Raw genomic sequence first — 21,741 nt, forward strand, 5'->3', positions numbered from 1 at the left:
AATGTTCAGCATCGTTGAATTGCTATTAAGAAGCGATTTAGAATTTAAGAATACCAAATTTTCTTAAGTATGTCAGATAGAAATTGCAATGCATTGCCTCTAATTGACTTTTGATTTTTACTACAGCTAATTGATAGAACAAGGCCCTGATAGAACAAAAAGTCCATTAGAAGATTTTTTTTTCTTTCCCAACTTCCTTATCAAGTTCTGGCACAAAGCCTTCACCCCAATGATTTTTCTCACTAAACCCAAAATGCAATTCATACCAACTCTATTACTTGTAGAAAAAACTAAAATCTCACTTGGAATAGCATACGAAAGTTCGAGAAATTGTTACCATGAACATCTTTATCTAATTATATCTTTTTGGTAATCGCAAATGTCAGAGCATGCTCCAATGTAATCAGTTTATACATACATTTCTAGTTTTATCCGTCGTGCGTACAAGATTTCACTCCCTAAACATGATTAACTCTTAGAACTATGAACCTTCAGAAAAAGCTAAAAGGAATTTCAAATGAAGTTCAAAAGTGCCAGAATTGCTTGGAATTTTTCTCCTTATCAAAATAATTTTCACCAAAAGCACGCTTTTTTCTATGAATCAATAAAAATTGGCAATTAATTTTGCCCTTTTTAACGAGTAGGGAAAATAAGTGTTGTCCTAAACTGAATTTGGAAAGAAAACCAAAAAAGTCAGCCAAACTGGGCTGTTCTAAAACAAAGCTAGGAAAATGAGGTAACGTCGAGTCGAGTTTTTAGAAAGAAGTTTTCATGCAAAACAACTTACTCGAAGAATTGACAAAAAATTATGCAACCGTCACTTAAGAAAATGGGAGATCACTTAGAGTGTGTAAGTTCTTCAGTTTTTGTCAATTTTAATTTGAGCGGCTGGTTTTGCTCGTTTTTCACTGCCGCAGCTGAAGTAAAATTCCATTTGCTCTTTTTGTTCTTTTTTCAATCTCAATTCTGATGGCCCTTTTCCAGCTTGATGCTTATCTCTTTCCCCATTCGCATTCACTCTACCAATACTGTGGCAAATGCTTTCGCCAATGACAATGGCAATACTTTTTGGGTGATTAAGATTCCAATTTCAAATCGTAGTTTAGTTGTTTCTTTTTAAATGATTTCTTTTTGAGTTTTGAGTCTTTCAGTTTACTAATTTGGCGGCATAATCATGTCAAAAATGTGGCAAAATTAGATTCGGCAAAGATTAAAGTTCAAATGTCGTAGACAAATGCAACGTCCACTGCAAATGAATTTGGTGGAAAGATGAGATGGGCTCTACATGAAATAACCGTTGCTTTTTCAGAAAAAAGCGCGCAGTGTCATGAACGTTACGTTTCTTAGTTGTCAAGCGAAAGTCGCCCTCTTTTAAAAGCGCAATGAGCACATTATCGGAAACACGAACGAAAAGTCAGAATATGATAGCTTTGAAGTAATGTATACCTTTTAAGCTGTATTCACCATTTTTGTGTACCAAATATATAAAGTTTTAGTTGTAGAGCAGACGGTTGAATTCAGTATTTTCAAACAACGCAGAGTCATAGTGCAAAAAGAACCGAAAAAGTTCAATAACTTATCAGTTAAATAACTTGTAATCACAATCACCACTGAAAAGTCTTCAATATGCCATCCCACGTGACCCCTGAGAGTTTTCACTAATATTGTAGAAATTGGACAAAAAACCTACAACTGTGCCATATTTTTCGGCCACTCTGCGAACGTTGAAGTTTAAACATACTGCAATTATGCACACGTTAAACATCTTTTTACTTGCGAGAGCAAGTGACTTGTAATCGGGAAATTTTCCCAAAAAATTCTCCTGACATGCTCAATTTCTTGAAAATTCACATAAAACTACCTTTTAGTTCATGTAGGGTAGTATTTTTTTCAAATATATTGAAAAATTGGTTTTCGTTCTAATTTCTGTCGGCTCGTTTTTTTTTTCAAATGCAATTTTTTATCTGGTAAGCTTCTCAAGCGGTTCTTTTTCAAAGCTGAGGTTGTTTAATTAAATTTTGATTCAGACAGGTTCTAGTAGTAATTGAAAGTTTCGCTCTAGTTTGTAAATGTACCAATTCTGTTTTTAATACATGTTTTTTTTTGTTAAACGGGTTCGGCTTATGTTATATCGGTTTATTCAATTTCTGTTGCGCAGTTTCAAGGGCGAAGTGTTTTTAGTGCTTTTCGTTGTTTCAGAAACTTTCACTTTAAAAACTTATAGCTTGAATTTTTTTTGTCCACAGTTTCGTTATCGGCTTAGCGTGGGTCGACCCTCGAAAGTTTTCTTGCCTTCGATATCCTGGCATGTTTTCTTCCGAAACAATTTCATTCAAAACAATCGTTAGAAAATTTTGGTAGATCAATTTTTTCAGTGGCTTTCAGTTTCATTTCATGCCGGCTGAGATTACATGCTATCACAAGTGGTGCGAAGCTCCGCTTCCTCCCTATAAAATAGTGTAGAAGTGATAAGCTTATAAAAACATCTTGATGCGATTATTTAGTTGTTGGCGAATAGTCGCCAAGCGCCCATGCTCCAGCAGTTGAAGGGATCGACATCGATCATATTTGTCTGGCTGCATTGTCTCATGTATAATTGGAATGTCTCAATTTCAAGCTAACTTAAATAGTGATGTCTGAAATGTCGTGATATCTTCACTAGGTTATGTACAGAAAACAAAGAGGGAATAGCTGGGTGGGTTTGTTTCAGATGATTGTAAATATTGAGGACTAATCAGTTATGTCAAGGGTGCTCAATTTGGATTTGGTTGTGCGGGACTACATGCGCTTACATGCTATCAAAATCTGGGAGTGGGATGAAAATATTCCGGATGAACTGATTGACAAACTCATGGCATGTGTCACTTCTGAATGTTCGAAAGAGTCTATCATTGATGCCGTCTTGATTTTTCAAAGAGATGTGAAAGAACGTCTGCAAGGTGTCAATTCGCCAAGTCAGTGTCAACCCCAAAACAATGAAGCTAACGAAAATGTAATGCAACTGTCAGTGAAGCTGGCATGCTCGAGTAATGTAAAGATGGATGGTGAAATAGCGAAGAGGATAGTAATTAATATTGATAAATTGTTAACAGGGTTGGATTTGATCAGAACAATTTTATCACAAATAGACATATCAGAACACAACCTAAATAAGTATCTCGTCAAGCTAATATTCAAAGGTCATATCATACAACATACAGACCGATTGTCCAACTTACCGCTGACGAAAAACTCGCTAGTGTTAGCGTTTATTTCACAGACTGAAAATGATGCAGTTGTGAAAATGGATAATCTGCGAAGTGGAACATCGTCAGTTCGAGACGCAGCCGAGGTGCTATCATCGCGCAACAAGGGATCAACTTCGATGCAGGAATACAAACTGGAAATCCTGGACCAAAATGGCAAGCCGATTCAGATGGGAAAATCAGAACGGAAGTCGCTTACTGTCGCAATGACGTTAGTGGAGCAAGGAAAGAAAATGATGGGAAAAGGGCAGTTTTCTGACGCTTTGTTCACATTTCTGGAGGCGGACGAGGATTTCAGACAGTGTACGAGTTCGCTGCTTGAGATGGTGGATAACTACGCGCTGTTGCAGCTGGACATTGTGTGGTGTTATTTGAGACTGGAAAGTGTGGATCAGCTGCCGGATGCGCTGACCAGACTGCAGATGAGCGAAGAGAAGTTGGAGAAGACCTTTGGTCCCAATTTGATGCGAGTCGAACTGATCAAAGGTGAATTTAATCCATTTCTCCTTTTCAGTGATTAAATTGCAGAAATGCTAAAGGAGACTGGAAACTTGATCCTTTTTGATCGAGCCGAGCTTCCATGTTTGCCGTCTTTTATATTTTAAAAATCAAGCGTGCACATCTCACTACATAAACGGATCTTCTAATGCGATTGTGATAGTTTGGTGATAAAATCATACTGAGAGTTTTTTTAGGTGCATTTTATGTAACGCGTTTTGAAGTGTGATATATTTCAAGTTGTTTTTTTTTTCAGGCAAGTGTTCCCAAGAGAAGGCACTGTTTGTGCGTCTACATCTGCTGAAGGGAGTGGTGTTTTTCTATCTGAAGAGATACAAAGACAGTCGGAACAGTCTGACAGAAGCCCTCAATCTGGTCAACAAACTAGGTTTGTGGGGAAGCTGTAATCACTTCCAATAAACTTAAGTCATCATATGGTTTGTTCCCAACTAACAATCTTACCTAGTCTATTAAAAACAAGTCTCTACTGAACCCTGAATCTTGCGTATTCAAAAAACCTAGTCGCTTGTTAAATCAACTGGGTGTTTTGAAGTGAAAAGTATGGAACAAAAGGTCCACTGAAACATTTCATTGAGTTTTAGATTACATTTGAAAGGTCATTTAAAACAGGTTAATTTCCTTTTTTACCCCCTGCTATTTTTTTTAACCAGTGCCATCAAGAAGAGTATTGCAATCAGGTACTGAACATTGCTAACCGAAAATTTGCTCAAAAGCTGTCACGTATTTCAATAAATTTAATGAATCGCATTAATTCGTGCACATTTAGCCTCTAGCACGAAAAAGATGTGTTTGATTTCGACCGAGAGCCGGTTTTTTTTCAAGTTCGAAAAATTCCCTGAAAAATATTTGATTGACTTTTTTAGTACACAACGACCTTCAGTGAGCGTTAGTGTAATAGTACGGCTATTCTGTTTTGTTTCTAATCTATGTCGCAAATACTGGTGCCACTTTTGGTGGCTTCTTTACAGCTTTTTTGATAGTATGTGCTTTGACATTCGAATAGTAATAAGTTAACACAGTTGATGCTTTTTTATTGCTCAAATGAGCCGAAAAAGCTATTTGTTTCAAACAACATAAAATCATAGTAACTCGATTTCAGAAATTTTCGAATTCAGTATAACTGGCAATTTGTTGAATCGCATAAATTATACAATGTGGCTTTATTCTCTTCTATTCCATGCAAAGTTAGTGTGGATGTCTTAAGTTTTTTATTTTCCAAATTTTTACTTGCAAGATTGGGTCTATTTGTATTTGGTACCTCTTTTGCTGCATTCCATTGGCATGTTATTAGCATATGTAGCTGCTTTATTTGTGACTAGTTTTTGCCGATCGTTAAGCGTTCGTGGCCGAGAGGGAATGGCACGAGACTCCAAGTCTCGAGGTCGCAGGTTCGAAGCTAATACGTAGCGAAAGTTAACTAATTCGTGGCTTATTTCGGCTCTTTCTCCCCCGCCCCCTCCCCACCTGTGAGTTTTTTCTAGTAATTATTTTGTTCACAATGTCCGCTTGCTTCAACAATTGGCATACAGACTAATAATGCTACGAAAAACTCAATCGGTCCTCCTATTTAACCTTGAAAAACCTCTCGTTACACCATAAAACTGATGCTTATCTGAGGTGGGGGACGGAAAAAGAGCCCTTCTTTCTATTTTTTTCTTTTTTCACTATATAAAGCTGCTTTGTCGTGGTCTCGCTAGTGTTTGCGAAGCGCAGCTTCGACTCTGTGTATCATTGTGCTTCTTACTTTTGTCGGCTAAGTTTCCAATTCATGGCTTTTTATTTTGATTTCAATATACAGTGGATTTTGGCTTATTCCTGTATTTGTAAATATACCTATGATTTTATATTTAAAAAAAAGTTTTTGACACCTATGGTTTAAGATTTCTTCGTCTTCATTTTTACGTCCTGGATGAACAAAACTCTGGTATGTGTTTCCTTCAGGGGGTGGAGGTGTAAAAGGAGATTCAAAGTCTTCATAGGTCTAAGTTTTAGTGATGTTTTTTCGGGCAACGTTCATCTACCAAAGTATTAACTGCGCATTTACCGCTTGATAAAATTTGTTTCAGTTCACTAACAATATTGTTTCTTGAAATGGTTCAATATGAACTCCACTCCATCTATACGCATAACAATTTTAGTGACGTTTTTTCCAATTGATTTCGACTAATTTCGACTCAAGTGTCTTTAAAAATGATAATAGCTTACTTTCATGATCAAGCTTTTAGCCACGCAGTCATTTCTGAATCGAATGTGTTATCTTAACGGCGTTCATCCATCTTTTTCTAAATTAGTGTGACGACTGAAGGATATCAATGTGCTGGGCTTTAAAGTAATATTTCACCTGCGAGTATTTTAATTTATTTATGATCATTTAAAATTGTTAGTTTTGGATAATTAACGCCAATTTGCGATAATTTTTGCGTGGTATTTGGTTCTATTAACGAGTTTGAAGCAAATTAATTGGGCTGAGAAAGAATTTCAAATTGAATGGAGGCAGTTTATGCGTTCGGTCTCAACTCGTTACTAGATACAATTTTAATCACTGTGTGGTTGATTTTATGTCTTGCTTTTCAAAGATTCATCTTTTTTGAAATTTTCACTCCATTATTTGGTCATAACTTGAGGCGATTTGTGAAAGACATTTCTAGTTGGAATTTTAGTCCATTTGGACTTACACTGCTTGTGAACAGTGAATTTAAAAAAGTATAATATTTTTTTTTCAAAACTTCAACTCTTTTAAGTTTTCATCATATCTTTGTGGTTGAAAATTGAAGTGGTTTGAGGAAGCACGGGAAGAATTGGTTTCCAATTGTGTTGTCTGTGATTATTTTGTGTATGCATGCGAAGAGGAAGTTCATTTCTTGATAATAATTCTCTGTTTTGGCAGCGGTGGACGAGTTAAAGCTGTCGGACATGATGCTATTGGGCTTTGAGGAGAAAGAGTGTCGGCTAGCACTTCGCAACAGCGACAACCAAGTGAGTGTGGCTGTGGACTATGCCTTGGGGGAGAGGGAGAGGGGTGCGAAAGTGAAGAAGGAGTTGCGGGAGGAGAGAGATAGGAAGGTGTTGCAGGAGAAACTGGGGGTCACCTTGGCAGGAAATCCAGTGAGTACTCTAATCTGAATGCAGAATGTGTTTCAGTGTCAATTTAACTTTACACTATCCTAGCGCGGCAATCTTGATCTTGCTGGTGTTGAGAGCCACTATAAACTGTGCGCGTTGTTTATTCATGACTCAATGTTTCCTATCCCTGAAAAACTAGATGAGAGGAAAGTTGTTTGGATCGTAACATTGCAGTTCTCCATACAGTTGTGATCTCATCATTTATAGGTTGGTTTCTGTCGTGGCCTTATCATCTGTCAAACTGTATAATTCGCGCTGAGATTGAGTGAGTATTAGAAAGGCATTGAATAGTATTAGTGCTATCCTTAGGTGGATGCTTTTTACGCTCACTGGTGGAACTTAGAGGGTGGTGCAGACACCTAATAGCGATCAATTATTAATTACTCTTCGACGAAAGATGAAGGAAATGAATCATATGCTCGAACAGTAAATAACTTTGATGAAAAATTTCCATGTCAAAATTGGTGTTACTTAGTTTGAAAGTGCAGTCTACAAATATATTATATATTTAAATGCGGGCTTCACTATCTCGCCATGTTTAAGCTTTTTCAACGTATTATTTTTGCACGTTTAAGCTATATCGTATATTGCAATGGTTAAGATTTTGTTCTTCGGTTTTCCAGTTTTATTTTAGTCGTTATTTCACCGAGTTTAAAATAAGCAGCCCAATTTTGGGATGCTGTCCGGATTTACCAAGGGGTTGCAAATTTGGCCTCCAATTTTGAATGGCCCAATTGTTTTTTAGTTAACGAGATGAGACGATTTTGGTGATTTTTTCAAAAATTTTCTGAAAACTCAAATTACAAAATAATTTTGAAAACCTGAAGTTACCAACCCTGTAGTTGGGTACTGTCAGTTTTAAAATAAGCAGCCCAATATTGGGATGCTGTCCGGATTCACCAAGGGGTTGCAAATTTGGCCTCCAACGTATTATATTTCAACGTATCTATTATATCTTTAAATGCGGGCTTCACTATCTCGCCATGCTTAAGCTTTTTCAACGTATTATTTTTGCATGTTTAAGCTATATCGTATATTGCAATGGTTAAGAATTTTTTTTTCGATTTTCAAATTTGATTTTAGTGGTTATTTTACCGAGTTTAAGTTAAGCAGTCCAATATCGAATTAGGGGTTGCGAATTTGGCCTCCAATTTTGAATGCCCGAATCATTTTAGTTAACGAGATAAGACGATTTTTGAGATTTTTTCAAAAATTTCAAATAACAAAATAAGTTACAAAACTTGAAGTTCCCAACCCTGTAGTTGGGTCCTGTCAGAGTACTCTAAGGAGTTACAAATCTTGCCTCCAAATATGACTGTTCAAATCCTTGTAGTTTTCGAGATATGACGTTTTTTGCGATTCTTTCAAAATTTTTCAGAAAACTTAAATTATTATTAGTTTTTAAAAATCTGAAATTCCCAACCCTGTAGTTAGGTCCTATCGGAGTACTGTAAGGAGTTACAAATCTTGCCTCCAAATATGACTGTTCAAATCCTTGTAGTTTTCGAGATATGACGTTTTTTGCGATTTTTTTAAATTTTTTCTGAAAACTTAAGTAATTATAAGTTATAAAAAATCTGAAATTCCCAACCCTGTACTTAAGTCCTGTCGGAGTACTCTAAGGAAATACAAATCTTGCCTCCAAATATGACTGTTCAAATCCTTGTAGTTTTCGAGATATGACGTTTTTGTGATTTTTTCAAAATTTTTCTGAAAATTTAAATTATTATTAGTTTTTAAAAATCTGAAATTCCCAGCCATGTAGTTAGGTCCTGTCGGAGTACTCTAAGGAGTTACAAATCTTGCCTCCAAATATGATTGTTCAAATCCTTGTAGTTTTCGAGATATGACGTTTTTTGCGATTTTTTCAAAATTTTTCAGAAAACTTAAATTATTTTTTTTCTTTAAAAATCTGAAATTCCCAACCCTGTAGTTAGGTCTTGTCAGAGTACTCTAAGGAGTTACAAATCTCGATTCGAAATATGACTGTTCAAATCCTTGTAGTTTTCGAGATATGACGTTTTTTGTGATTTTTTCAAAAATTTTTCAGAAAACTTATATTAATTTTTTTTCGCAAAATCTGAAATTCCCAATCCTGTAGTTAGGTCCTATCGGAGTACTCTAAGGAGTTACAAATCTTGCCTCCAAATTTGACTGTTCAAATCCTTGTAGTTTTCGAGATATGACGTTTTTTGCGATTTTTTCAAAATTTTTCTGAAAACCTAAATTATTATTAGTTTTTAAAAATCTGAAATTCCCAACCCTGTAGTTAGGTCCTGTCGGAGTACTCTAAGGTAATACAAATCTTGCCTCCAAATATGACTGTTCAAATCCTTGTAGTTTTCGAGATATGACGTTTTTGTGATTTTTTCAAAATTTTTCTGAAAATTTAAGTTATTATTTGTTTTTAATAATCTGAAATTCCCAACCCTGTAGTTAGGTCCTGTCGGAGTACTCTAAGGAGTTACAAATCTTGCCTCCAAATATGTTTGTTCAAATCCTTGTAGTTTTCGAGATAGGACGTTTTTTGCGATTTTTTCAAAATTTTTCAGAAAACTTAAATTATTTTTTTTCTTAAAAAATCTGAAATTCCCAACCCTGTAGTTAGATCTTGTCAGAGTACTCTAAGGAGTTACAAATCTCGATTCCAAATATGACTGTTCAAATCCTTGTAGTTTTCGAGATATGACGTTTTTTGTGATTTTTTCAAAAAATTTTCAGAAAACTTATATTAATTTTTTTTCGCAAAATCTGAAATTCCCAATCCTGTAGTTAGGTCCTATCGGAGTACTCTAAGGAGTTACAAATCTTGCCTCCAAATATGACTGTTCAAATCCTTGTAGTTTTCGAGATATGACGTTTTTTGCGATTTTTTCAAAATTTTTCTGAAAACCTTAATTATTATTAGTTTTTAAAAATCTGAAATTCCCAACCCTGTAGTTAGGTCCTGTCGGAGTACTCTAAGGTAATACAAATCTTGCCTCCAAATATGACTGTTCAAATCCTTGTAGTTTTCGAGATATGACGTTTTTGTGATTTTTTCAAAATTTTTCTGAAAATTTAAGTTATTATTTGTTTTCAATAATCTGAAGTTCCCAACCCTGTAGTTAAGTCCTGTCGGAGTACTCTAAGGAGTTACAAATCTTGCCTCCAAATATGATTGTTCAAATCCTTGTAGTTTTTGAGATATGACGTTTTTTTGCGATTTTTTCAAAATTTTTCAGAAAACTTAAATTAATTTTTTTCTTTAAAAATCTGAAATTCCCAACACTGTAGTTAGGTCTTGTCAGAGTACTCTCAGGAGTTACAAATCTCGATTCCAAATATGACTGTTCAAATCCTTGTAGTTTTCGAGATATGACGTTTTTTGTGATTTTTTCAAAAAATTTTCAGAAAACTTATATTAATTTTTTTCGCAAAATCTGAAATTCCCAATCCTGTAGTTAGGTCCTATCGGAGTACTCTAAGGAGTTACAAATCTTGCCTCCAAATATGACTGTTCAAATCCTTGTAGTTTTCGAGATATGACGTTTTTTGCGATTTTTTCAAAATTTTTCTGAAAACCTAAATTATTATTAGTTTTTAAAAATCTGAAATTCCCAACCCTGTAGTTAGGTCCTGTCGGAGTACTCTAAGGTAATACAAATCTTGCCTCCAAATATGACTGTTCAATTCCTTGTAGTTTTCGAGATATGACGTTTTTGTGATTTTTTCAAAATTTTTCTGAAAATTTAAGTTATTATTTGTTTTTAATAATCTGAAATTCCCAACCCTGTAGTTAGGTCCTGTCGGAGTACTCTAAGGAGTTACAAATCTTGCCTCCAAATATGATTGTTCAAATCCTTGTAGTTTTCGAGATATGACGTTTTTTGCGATTTTTTCAAAATTTTTCAGAAAACTTAAATTATTTTTTTTCTTTAAAAATCTGAAATTCCCAACCCTGTAGTTAGGTCTTGTCAGAGTACTCTAAGGAGTTACAAATCTCGATTCCAAATATGACTGTTCAAATCCTTGTAGTTTTCGAGATATGACGTTTTTTGTGATTTTTTCAAAAAATTTTCAGAAAACTTATATTAATTTTTTTTCGCAAAATCTGAATTTCCCAATCCTGTAGTTAGGTCCTATCGGAGTACTCTAAGGTAATACAAATCTTGCCTCCAAATATGACTGTTCAAATCCTTGTAGTTTTCGAGATATGACGTTTTTGTGATTTTTTCAAAATTTTTCTGAAAATTTAAGTTATTATTTGTTTTTAATAATCTGAAATTCCCAACCCTGTAGTTAGGTCCTGTCGGAGTACTCTAAGGAGTTACAAATCTTGCCTCCAAATATGATTGTTCAAATCCTTGTAGTTTTCGAGATATGACGTTTTTTGCGATTTTTTCAAAATTTTTCAGAAAACTTAAATTATTTTTTTTCTTTAAAAATCTGAAATTCCCAACCCTGTAGTTAGGTCTTGTCAGAGTACTCTAAGGAGTTACAAATCTCGATTCCAAATATGACTGTTCAAATCCTTGTAGTTTTCGAGATATGACGTTTTTTGTGATTTTTTCAAAAAATTTTCAGAAAACTTATATTAATTTTTTTTCGCAAAATCTGAATTTCCCAATCCTGTAGTTAGGTCCTATCGGAGTACTCTAAGGAGTTACAAATCTTGCCTCCAAATATGACTGTTCAAATCCTTGTAGTTTTCGAGATATGACGTTTTTTGCGATTTTTTCAATATTTTTCTGAAAACCTAAATTATTATTAGTTTTTAAAAATCTGAAATTCCCAACCCTGTAGTTAGGTCCTTTCGGAGTACTCTAAGGTAATACAAATCTTGCCTCCAAATATGACTGTTCAAATCCTTGTAGTTTTCGAGATATGACGTTTTTGTGATTTTTTCAAAATTTTTCTGAAAATTTAAGTTATTATTTGTTTTTAATAATCTGAAATTCCCAACCCTGTAGTTAGGTCCTGTCGGAGTACTCTAAGGAGTTACAAATCTTGCCTCCAAATATGATTGTTCAAATCCTTGTAGTTTTCGAGATATGACGTTTTTTGCGATTTTTTCAAAATTTTTCAGAAAACTTAAATTATTTTTTTTCTTTAAAAATTTGAAATTCCCAACCCTGTAGTTAGGTCTTGTCAGAGTACTCTCAGGAGTTACAAATCTCGATTCCAAATATGACTGTTCAAATCCTTGTAGTTTTCGAGATATGACGTTTTTTGTGATTTTTTCAAAAAATTTTCAGAAAACTTATATTAATTTTTTTCGCAAAATCTGAAATTCCCAATCCTGTAGTTAGGTCCTATCGGAGTACTCTAAGGAGTTACAAATCTTGCCTCCAAATATGACTGTTCAAATCCTTGTAGTTTTCGAGATATGACGTTTTTTGCGATTTTTTCAAAATTTTTCTGAAAACCTTAATATTTATTAGTTTTTAAAAATCTGAAATTCCCAACCCTGTAGTTAGGTCCTGTCGGAGTACTCTAAGGTAATACAAATCTTGCCTCCAAATATGACTGTTCAAATCCTTGTAGTTTTCGAGATATGACGTTTTTGTGATTTTTTCAAAATTTTTCTGAAAATTTAAGTTATTATTTGTTTTCAATAATCTGAAATTCCCAACCCTGTAGTTAGGTCCTGTCGGAGTACTCTAAGGAGTTACAAATCTTGCCTCCAAATATGATTGTTCAAATCCTTGTAGTTTTCGAGATATGACGTTTTTTGCGATTTTTTCAAAATTTTTCAGAAAACTTAAATTATTTTTTTTCTTTAAAAATCTGAAATTCCCAACCCTGTAGTTAGGTCTTGTCAGAGTACTCTCAGGAGTTACAAATCTCGATTCCAAATATGACTGTTCAAATCCTTGTAGTTTTCGAGATATGACGTTTTTTGTGATTTTTTCAAAAAATTTTCAGAAAACTTATATTAATTTTTTTCGCAAAATCTGAAATTACCAGTCCTGTAGTTAGGTCCTATCGGAGTACTCTAAGGAGTTACAAATCTTGCCTCCAAATATGACTGTTCAAATCCTTGTAGTTTTCGAGATATGACGTTTTTTGCGATTTTTTCAAAATTTTTCTGAAAACCTAAATTATTATTAGTTTTTAAAAATCTGAAATTCCCAACCCTGTAGTTAGGTCCTGTCGGAGTACTCTAAGGTAATACAAATCTTGCCTCCAAATATGACTGTTCAAATCCTTGTAGTTTTCGAGATATGACGTTTTTTGTGATTTTTTCCAAATTTTTCTGAAAATTTAAGTTATTATTTGTTTTTAATACTCTGAAATTCCCAACCCTGTAGTTAGGTCCTGTCGGAGTACTCTAAGGAGTTACAAATCTTGCCTCCAAATATGATTGTTCAAATCCTTGTATCTTTCGAGATATGACGTTTTTTGCGATTTTTTCAAAATTTTTCAGAAAACTTAAATTATTTTTTTTCTTTAAAAATCTGAAATTCCCAACCCTGTAGTTAGGTCTTGTCAGAGTACTCTAAGGAGTTACAAATCTCGATTCCAAATATGACTGTTCAAATCCTTGTAGTTTTCGAGATATGACGTTTTTTGTGATTTTTTCAAAAAATTTTCAGAAAACTTATATTAATTTTTTTCGCAAAATCTGAAATTACCAGTCCTGTAGTTAGGTCCTATCGGAGTACTCTAAGGAGTTACAAATCTTGCCTCCAAATATGACTGTTCAAATCCTTGTAGTTTTCGAGATATGACGTTTTTTGCGATTTTTTCAAAATTTTTCTGAAAACCTAAATTATTATTAGTTTTTAAAAATCTGAAATTCCCAACCCTGTAGTTAGGTCCTGTCGGAGTACTCTAAGGTAATACAAATCTTGCCTCCAAATATGACTGTTCAAATCCTTGTAGTTTTCGAGATATGACGTTTTTTGTGATTTTTTCCAAATTTTTCTGAAAATTTAAGTTATTATTTGTTTTTAATACTCTGAAATTCCCAACCCTGTAGTTAGGTCCTGTCGGAGTACTCTAAGGAGTTACAAATCTTGCCTCCAAATATGATTGTTCAAATCCTTGTATCTTTCGAGATATGACGTTTTTTGCGATTTTTTCAAAATTTTTCAGAAAACTTAAATTATTTTTTTTCTTTAAAAATCTGAAATTCCCAACCCTGTAGTTAGGTCTTGTCAGAGTACTCTAAGGAGTTACAAATCTCGATTCCAAATATGACTGTTCAAATCCTTGTAGTTTTCGAGATATGACGTTTTTTGTGATTTTTTCAAAAAATTTTCAGAAAACTTATATTAATTTTTTTCGCAAAATCTGAAATTACCAGTCCTGTAGTTAGGTCCTATCGGAGTACTCTAAGGAGTTACAAATCTTGCCTCCAAATATGACTGTTCAAATCCTTGTAGTTTTCGAGATATGACGTTTTTTGCGATTTTTTCAAAATTTTTCTGAAAACCTAAATTATTATTAGTTTTTAAAAATCTGAAATTCCCAACCCTGTAGTTAGGTCCTGTCGGAGTACTCTAAGGTAATACAAATCTTGCCTCCAAATATGACTGTTCAAATCCTTGTAGTTTTCGAGATATGACGTTTTTTGTGATTTTTTCCAAATTTTTCTGAAAATTTAAGTTATTATTTGTTTTTAATACTCTGAAATTCCCAACCCTGTAGTTAGGTCCTGTCGGAGTACTCTAAGGAGTTACAAATCTTGCCTCCAAATATGATTGTTCAAATCCTTGTATCTTTCGAGATATGACGTTTTTGCGATTTTTTCAAAATTTTTCAGAAAACTTAAATTATTTTTTTTCTTTAAAAATCTGAAATTCCCAACCCTGTAGTTAGGTCTTGTCAGAGTACTCTAAGGAGTTACAAATCTCGATTCCAAATATGACTGTTCAAATCCTTGTAGTTTTCGAGATATGACGTTTTTTGTGATTTTTTCAAAATTTTTCAGAAAACTTAAATTATTTTTTTTCTTTAAAAATCTGAAATTCCCAACCCTGTAGTTAGGTCTTGTCAGAGTACTCTAAGGAGTTACAAATCTCGATTCCAAATATGACTGTTCAAATCCTTGTAGTTTTCGAGATATGACGTTTTTTGTGATTTTTTCAAAAAATTTTCAGAAAACTTATATTAATTTTTTTTCGCAAAATCTGAATTTCCCAATCCTGTAGTTAGGTCCTATCGGAGTACTCTAAGGAGTTACAAATCTTGCCTCCAAATATGACTGTTCAAATCCTTGTAGTTTTCGAGATATGACGTTTTTTGCGATTTTTTCAAAATTTTTCTGAAAACCTAAATTATTATTAGTTTTTAAAAATCTGAAATTCCCAACCCTGTAGTTAGGTCCTTTCGGAGTACTCTAAGGTAATACAAATCTTGCCTCCAAATATGACTGTTCAAATCCTTGTAGTTTTCGAGATATGACGTTTTTTGCGATTTTTTCAAAATTTTTCTGAAAACCTAAATTATTATTAGTTTTTAAAAATCTGAAATTCCCAACCCTGTAGTTAGGTCCTTTCGGAGTACTCTAAGGTAATACAAATCTTGCCTCCAAATATGACTGTTCAAATCCTTGTAGTTTTCGAGATATGACGTTTTTGTGATTTTTTCAAAATTTTTCTGAAAATTTAAGTTATTATTTGTTTTTAATAATCCGAAATTCCCAACCCTGTAGTTAGGTCCTGTCGGAGTACTCTAAGGAGTTACAAATCTTGCCTCCAAATATGACTGTTCAAATCCTTGTAGTTTTCGAGATATGACGTTTTTTGCGATTTTTTCAAAATTTTTCTGAAAATCTAAATTATTATTAGTTTTTAAAAATCTGAAATTCCCAACCCTGTAGTTAGGTCCTGTCGGAGTACTCTAAGGTAATACAAATCTTGCCTCCAAATATGACTGTTCAAATCCTTGTAGTTTTCGAGATATGACGTTTTTGTGATTTTTTCAAAATTTTTCGGAAAATTTAAGTTATTATTTGTTTTTAATAATCTGAAATTCCCAACCCTGTAGTTAGGTCCTGTCGGAGTACTCTAAGGAATTACAAATCTTGCCTCCAAATATGATTGTTCAAATCCTTGTATCTTTCGAGATATGACGTTTTTTGCGATTTTTTCAAAATTTTTCAGAAAACTTAAATTATTTTTTTTCTTTAAAAATCTGAAATTCCCAACCCTGTAGTTAGGTCTTGTCAGAGTACTCTAAGGAGTTACAAATCTCGATTCCAAATATGACTGTTCAAATCCTTGTAGTTTTCGAGATATGACGTTTTTTGTGATTTTTTCAAAAAATTTTCAGAAAACTTATATTAATTTTTTTTCGCAAAATCTGAAATTCCCAATCCTGTAGTTAGGTCCTATCGGAGTACTCTAAGGAGTTACAAATCTTGCCTCCAAATATGACTGTTCAAATCCTTGTAGTTTTCGAGATATGACGTTTTTTGCGATTTTTTCAAAATTTTTCTGAAAACCTAAATTATTATTAGTTTTTAAAAATCTGAAATTCCTAACCCTGTAGTTAGGTCCTTTCGGAGTACTCTAAGGTAATACAAATCTTGCCTCCAAATATGACTGTTCAAATCCTTGTAGTTTTCGAGATATGACGTTTTTGTGATTTTTTCAAAATTTTTCTGAAAATTTAAGTTATTATTTGTTTTTAATAATCTGAAATTCCCAACCCTGTAGTTAGGTCCTGTCGGAGTACTCTAAGGAGTTACAAATCTTGCCTCCAAATATGATTGTTCAAATCCTTGTAGTTTTCGAGATATGACGTTTTTTGCGATTTTTTCAAAATTTTTCAGAAAACTTAAATTATTTTTTTTCTTTAAAAATCTCCCAACCCTGTAGTTAGGTCTTGTCAGAGTACTCTAAGGAGTTAAAAATCTCGATTCCAAATATGACTGTTCAAATCCTTGTAGTTTTCGAGATATGACGTTTTTTGCGATTTTTTCAAAATTTTTCTGAAAACCTAAATTATTATTAGTTTTTAAAAATCTGAAATTCCTAACCCTGTAGTTAGGTCCTTTCGGAGTACTCTAAGGTAATACAAATCTTGCCTCCAAATATGACTGTTCAAATCCTTGTAGTTTTCGAGATATGACGTTTTTGTGATTTTTTCAAAATTTTTCTGAAAATTTAAGTTATTATTTGTTTTTAATAATCTGAAATTCCCAACCCTGTAGTTAGGTCCTGTCGGAGTACTCTAAGGAGTTACAAATCTTGCCTCCAAATATGATTGTTCAAATCCTTGTAGTTTTCGAGATATGACGTTTTTTGCGATTTTTTCAAAATTTTTCAGAAAACTTAAATTATTTTTTTTCTTTAAAAATCTCCCAACCCTGTAGTTAGGTCTTGTCAGAGTACTCTAAGGAGTTAAAAATCTCGATTCCAAATATGACTGTTCAAATCCTTGTAGTTTTCGAGATATGACGTTTTTTGTGATTTTTTCAAAATTTTTCTGAAAACCTAAATTATTATTAGTTTTTAAAAATCTGAAATTCCCAACCCTGTAGTTAGGTCCTGTCGGAGTACTCTAAGGTAATACAAATCTTGCCTCCAAATATGACTGTTCAAATCCTTGTAGTTTTCGAGATATGACGTTTTTGTGATTTTTTCAAAATTTTTCTGAAAATTTAAGTTAATATTTGTTTTAAAAAATCTGAAATTCCCAACCCTGTAGTTAGGTCCTGTCGGAGTACTCTAAGGTAATACAAATCTTGCCTCCAAATATGACTGTTCAAATCCTTGTAGTTTTCGAGATATGACGTTTTTGTGATTTTTTCAAAATTTTTCTGAAAATTTAAGTTAATATTTGTTTTAAAAAATCTGAAATTCCCAACCCTGTAGTTAGGTCCTGTCGGAGTACTCTAAGGAGTTACAAATCTTGCCTCCAAATATGATTGTTCAAATCCTTGTAGTTTTCGAGATATGACGTTTTTTGTGATTTTTTCAAAATTTTTCAGAAAACTTGAATTATTTTTTTTCTTAAAAATCTGAAATTCCCAACCCTGTTGTTAGGTCCTTTCAGAGTACTCTAAGGAGTTACAAATCCTGCCTCCCTATATGACAGTTATTATCCTAATAGTTTTCGAGATATGACTTTTTTTTGCGATTTTTTCAAAATTTTTCAGAAAACTTAAATTATTATTACTTTTTAAAAATCTGAAATTCCCAACCTGTAGTTAGGTCCTGTCGGAGTACTCTCAAAGGTTGCAAACCTTACCTCCAAGTATGACTGCTCAATTTTTTGTAGTTTTCGAGCTATGACGTTTTTTGTGATTTTTTCAAAATTTTCAGAAAGTTTAAATTAATTATTTTTCAAAATTTGAAATTCCCAACTCTATAGTTCGGTGTTGTCAGGGTACTCTAAATCTTGCCACATGCGACTGCTAAACGCGACTGCTCAAATGCTTTTAGTTTCCGAGATGTGACTTTTTTCGATTTTTTAAAATTTCTCAAAGAACTTATGTACAAAGAAATTCAAAAAATTTGAAACTACTAACTTGACGAAGATACAACCTTATTGTCAGCGTACACCCAGGTGTCTCAAATCTTGCCTCTTAATTTGAATGCTCAAATCCTTTTAGTTTCCGAGAAAAGATGTTTTTTTTTCAATTTTTTTTTTCGGGAATCTTAGGTTTAAAAAGTTCACAATATTTTGAATTCCTAACCCTATAGTAGGGTGCTCTCAGGGAGTCTCAGTGGTTGCAAATCTGGCTTCCAAATTTCTCCAGACGTCCATTAAGTTTTCGAGATGACGCTTTTAAAATGGGAATTTAAAAAAAAATTAAAAGTTCGAAATTACCAAACCTGGGTGCAGTCAGAGTACACTAAAAGTTTGCAGATGTTGTTTCCAATGTATGCGGTTTTTTTCATGAGTTGTCGAAAAATTTCGATTGCTAGTTATATTTAAATGTGGGCTTCACTATCTCGCCATGCTTAAGCTTTTTCAACGTATTATTTTTGCATGTTTAAGCTATATCGTATATTGCAATGGTTAAGAATTTTTTTCGATTTTCAAGTTTGATTTTAGTGGTTATTTTACCGAGTTTAAGTTAAGCAGTCCAATATCGAATTAGGAGTTGCGAATTTGGCCTCCAATTTTGAATGCCCGAATCATTTTAGTTAACGAGATAAGACGATTTTTGAGATTTTTTCAAAAATTTTCAGAAATTTCAAATAACAAAATAAGTTACAAAACTTGAAGTTCCCAACCCTGTAGTTGGGTGCTGTCGGAGTACTCTAAGTATTTACAAATCTTGCCTCCAAATATGACTGTTCAAATCCTTGTAGTTTTCGAGTTATGACATTTTTTGTGATTTTTTCAAAAAATTTTCAGAAACTTATATGAGTTTTTTTTCAAAAGCTAAAATTGCCAACTCTGTAGTTGGGTTCTGCCAGAGTATCCTCAAGGATTCCGAAATATGCGAAATCTCGCCTCCAAATATGACTGCTCAATTCTTTGTAGTTTTCGAGATATGACGTTTTATGTGATTTTTTCAAAAGTTTTTTAGAAAACATAAATTAATTTTTTTTCTTCAAAGTTTGAAATTCTCAACCCTGTAGTTGGGTACTGTCAGAGTTCTATCTATTGAGGATTGCGAATCTTGCCTCCAAATATGACTGCTCAAATGCTTACAGTTTTCGAGATGTGACGTTTTTTGAGATTGTTTCAAAACTTTCAGAAAACCTAAACTTATTATTTTTTTAAGTTTGACATTCCCAACCCCGTGGTTGGATGCTGTCAGGCTACTCTAAGGTGTTGCAAATCTTGCCTCCAAGTATGTCTGTTCAAATCTTTGTAGTTTTCGAGATATGACGTTTGTGATTTTTCTTTAAAAAAATTGAGAAAATTTAAATATATATTTTTTGATAATTTGAAATTCCTGACTCTGTAGTTTAGTGCTCTCAGGGCACTCTCAGGAGTTACAAATCTTGCCACATGCGACTGCTCAAATGATTTTAATTTCCGAGGTGTACGTTTTTTTGATTTTTTTTTTTCAAAATTTCTCCAAGAAATTATCTACAAAGAAATTCGCAAAATTTGAAACTACCAACTTGGTGAAGACACAACCTTAATGTCAGCGTATGCCCCGGCTTCTCAAATCTTGCCTCCAATATGAATGCTCAAATCCTTTTCGTTTTTGAGATAAGACGTTTTTTTTATGATTTATTCATTTTTTGTCGGGAATCTTAAGTTTAAAAATACACGAAATTTGAAATTCCCAACCGTATAATAGGGTGCTATCAGAGGCTGCAGTGGTTGCAATGGGAATTAATTAACCCAAGTTTTAAAATGGGAATTAAAAAAATTAAAAAGTTTGAAATTACCAACCCTGTAATTGGGTGCAGTCAGAGTACACTAAAAGTTTGCAGATTTTGTTTCCAATTTATGCGGTTTTTCATGAGCTGTCTAAAGAATTCGAAGCACCGGAGATGCGTTAAGCGCTAGTAAGTATTAAATCCGTAAATAATCACAAATGTATATAAATTCGTTTTCAGGTGAGTGTTCCACAATACAGAGCTTTAATTTCGATGAAGTTCGGCAAAGTTGCGAGCAAATTGGCGTTGAAACGATTCGGCAATAACATTAACGAATGTCTTCGAGTGTTAGAAGAGAACGATTACAAAGCCTTGCTGTATCCAGAATCGCTGTGCCAACATTACGCCAGAGTGGACGAAACCCAACTTGGCTTGCTGAAAAGTTTGTGCGAAGAAAACACCTCCAGTATGAAGCTAGCTATCGCGCTTTTCATTTGCCAAAATGGTGTGACAGAGGCGAAGGAGAGAATGGACACAGAAGATATTACAGTAAGAATGGTGGAAAATGTGTGGTCGGGTTTGCCGGCTGAGGGAACTGAAGACGAGGAGGAAATCAAGAACTCGAAGAGGATTCGAAGTGAAGAATACGAAGCCCAGATGAAACTGGAAGAAATAGTGAGCAATGAACAAGGAGACGATTATCTAGATTTAGACTTCAAAACTGAACTGCCTTACATTGAACAGTACTTGGCCCTTCTCCAAACTGTTTGAGTGTGCTAAATACAAGATGAGAACATCCAGAATTTTTGCCATTTCCCAAAGAAGCCAATGTGAGCTCAGTTAAGGTTCCTCGTATGTAAAGGTCTAAAAGTTTCTCAACAAAATTCTGGTCGTTTTATTGGTTCCAGTGCTGACTATAGAAAATAATTTGTTTTATGAATTTTAAATCTTTGAATAGTTATTAAATTCTAATTTAGTTTTATTTTGTTAATAAGTATTATCCTCTGTGATTTCTCTACGTGACAGTAGAAACTGTTTGAATGCATCAAGGCGTCGCAGTTTGCCATCTACAAGCATTCGAGCGCATATTAATAAGTTTGGAACGCGTTTTTATTTTAACATAAACTGCGCAACAATGGAGTGTTGATTGTTTCGACTTTCGAAGACGGTGATAGTGTCTGTTTTAATCCGTCAAGTTTAGGCTCTTAGCTAAGTATTCTTGTTGACAAATGTTTTTATACGATCTGAAACATATTGTTGTGTTGAGCTCAAATTACAAAGAAATTTACCTGTGATTTTGTTTGTAAAGATGTGGGGGTTTGAAAATGGTTCAATTGGTCAAGTGGGAATAATTGAGGCTCGATATAGTGAGTTCTTATCGCACGAGTAATCGGTAATTTCAGTCATTCATAATTGATTTGAGCCCAGCAATTTGGACTGCATTTTGACTCTAGGATTTTTTTCGATTTGTTATTTTTTAACCTCTCAGCTGTGTTTTCACCTCTTCGAGCGACATTTGAAAAAGAAATCCGAAAATATTTCTCAGTGTCGAGAAAACTTCGGGTGTGTTTAACTTTTCAAAACTTTTATTCCATTTACTACAAATAATAATCGGAATAGGTCGAGTGAGC

The 21,741-nt window shown here is 33.6% G+C and overlaps 1 protein-coding gene across 1 annotated transcript; it reads left to right on the forward strand.

Moving 5' to 3' along the window:
- Positions 1-2,714: 2,714 nt before the first annotated feature.
- On the forward strand, positions 2,715-21,264 carry LOC134842163 (NEDD8 ultimate buster 1-like). Its single transcript, XM_063858378.1, has 4 exons — positions 2,715-3,731; positions 4,000-4,131; positions 6,652-6,869; positions 20,351-21,264. The coding sequence occupies exons 1-4, from the start codon at positions 2,741-2,743 to the stop codon at positions 20,879-20,881; spliced, it is 1,872 nt and encodes a 623-aa protein (XP_063714448.1). The 5' UTR covers positions 2,715-2,740; the 3' UTR covers positions 20,882-21,264.
- Positions 21,265-21,741: the final 477 nt, after the last annotated feature.

Source organism: Symsagittifera roscoffensis, chromosome 3 (genome assembly GCF_963678635.1).
Source record: "Symsagittifera roscoffensis chromosome 3, txSymRosc1.1, whole genome shotgun sequence".
Classification (NCBI taxonomy): Eukaryota; Metazoa; Xenacoelomorpha; order Acoela; family Convolutidae; genus Symsagittifera; species Symsagittifera roscoffensis.

Coding starts and splice junctions, on each gene's coding strand:
- LOC134842163 (XM_063858378.1), top strand. CDS start 2,741: ATGTCAAGGGTGCTCAATTTGGATTTGGTTGTGCGGGACTACATGCGC. Junction 4,132..6,651: donor CAATCTGGTCAACAAACTAG/GTTTGTGGGGAA, acceptor CTGTTTTGGCAG/CGGTGGACGAGTTAAAGCTG. Junction 6,870..20,350: donor TCACCTTGGCAGGAAATCCA/GTGAGTACTCTA, acceptor ATTCGTTTTCAG/GTGAGTGTTCCACAATACAG.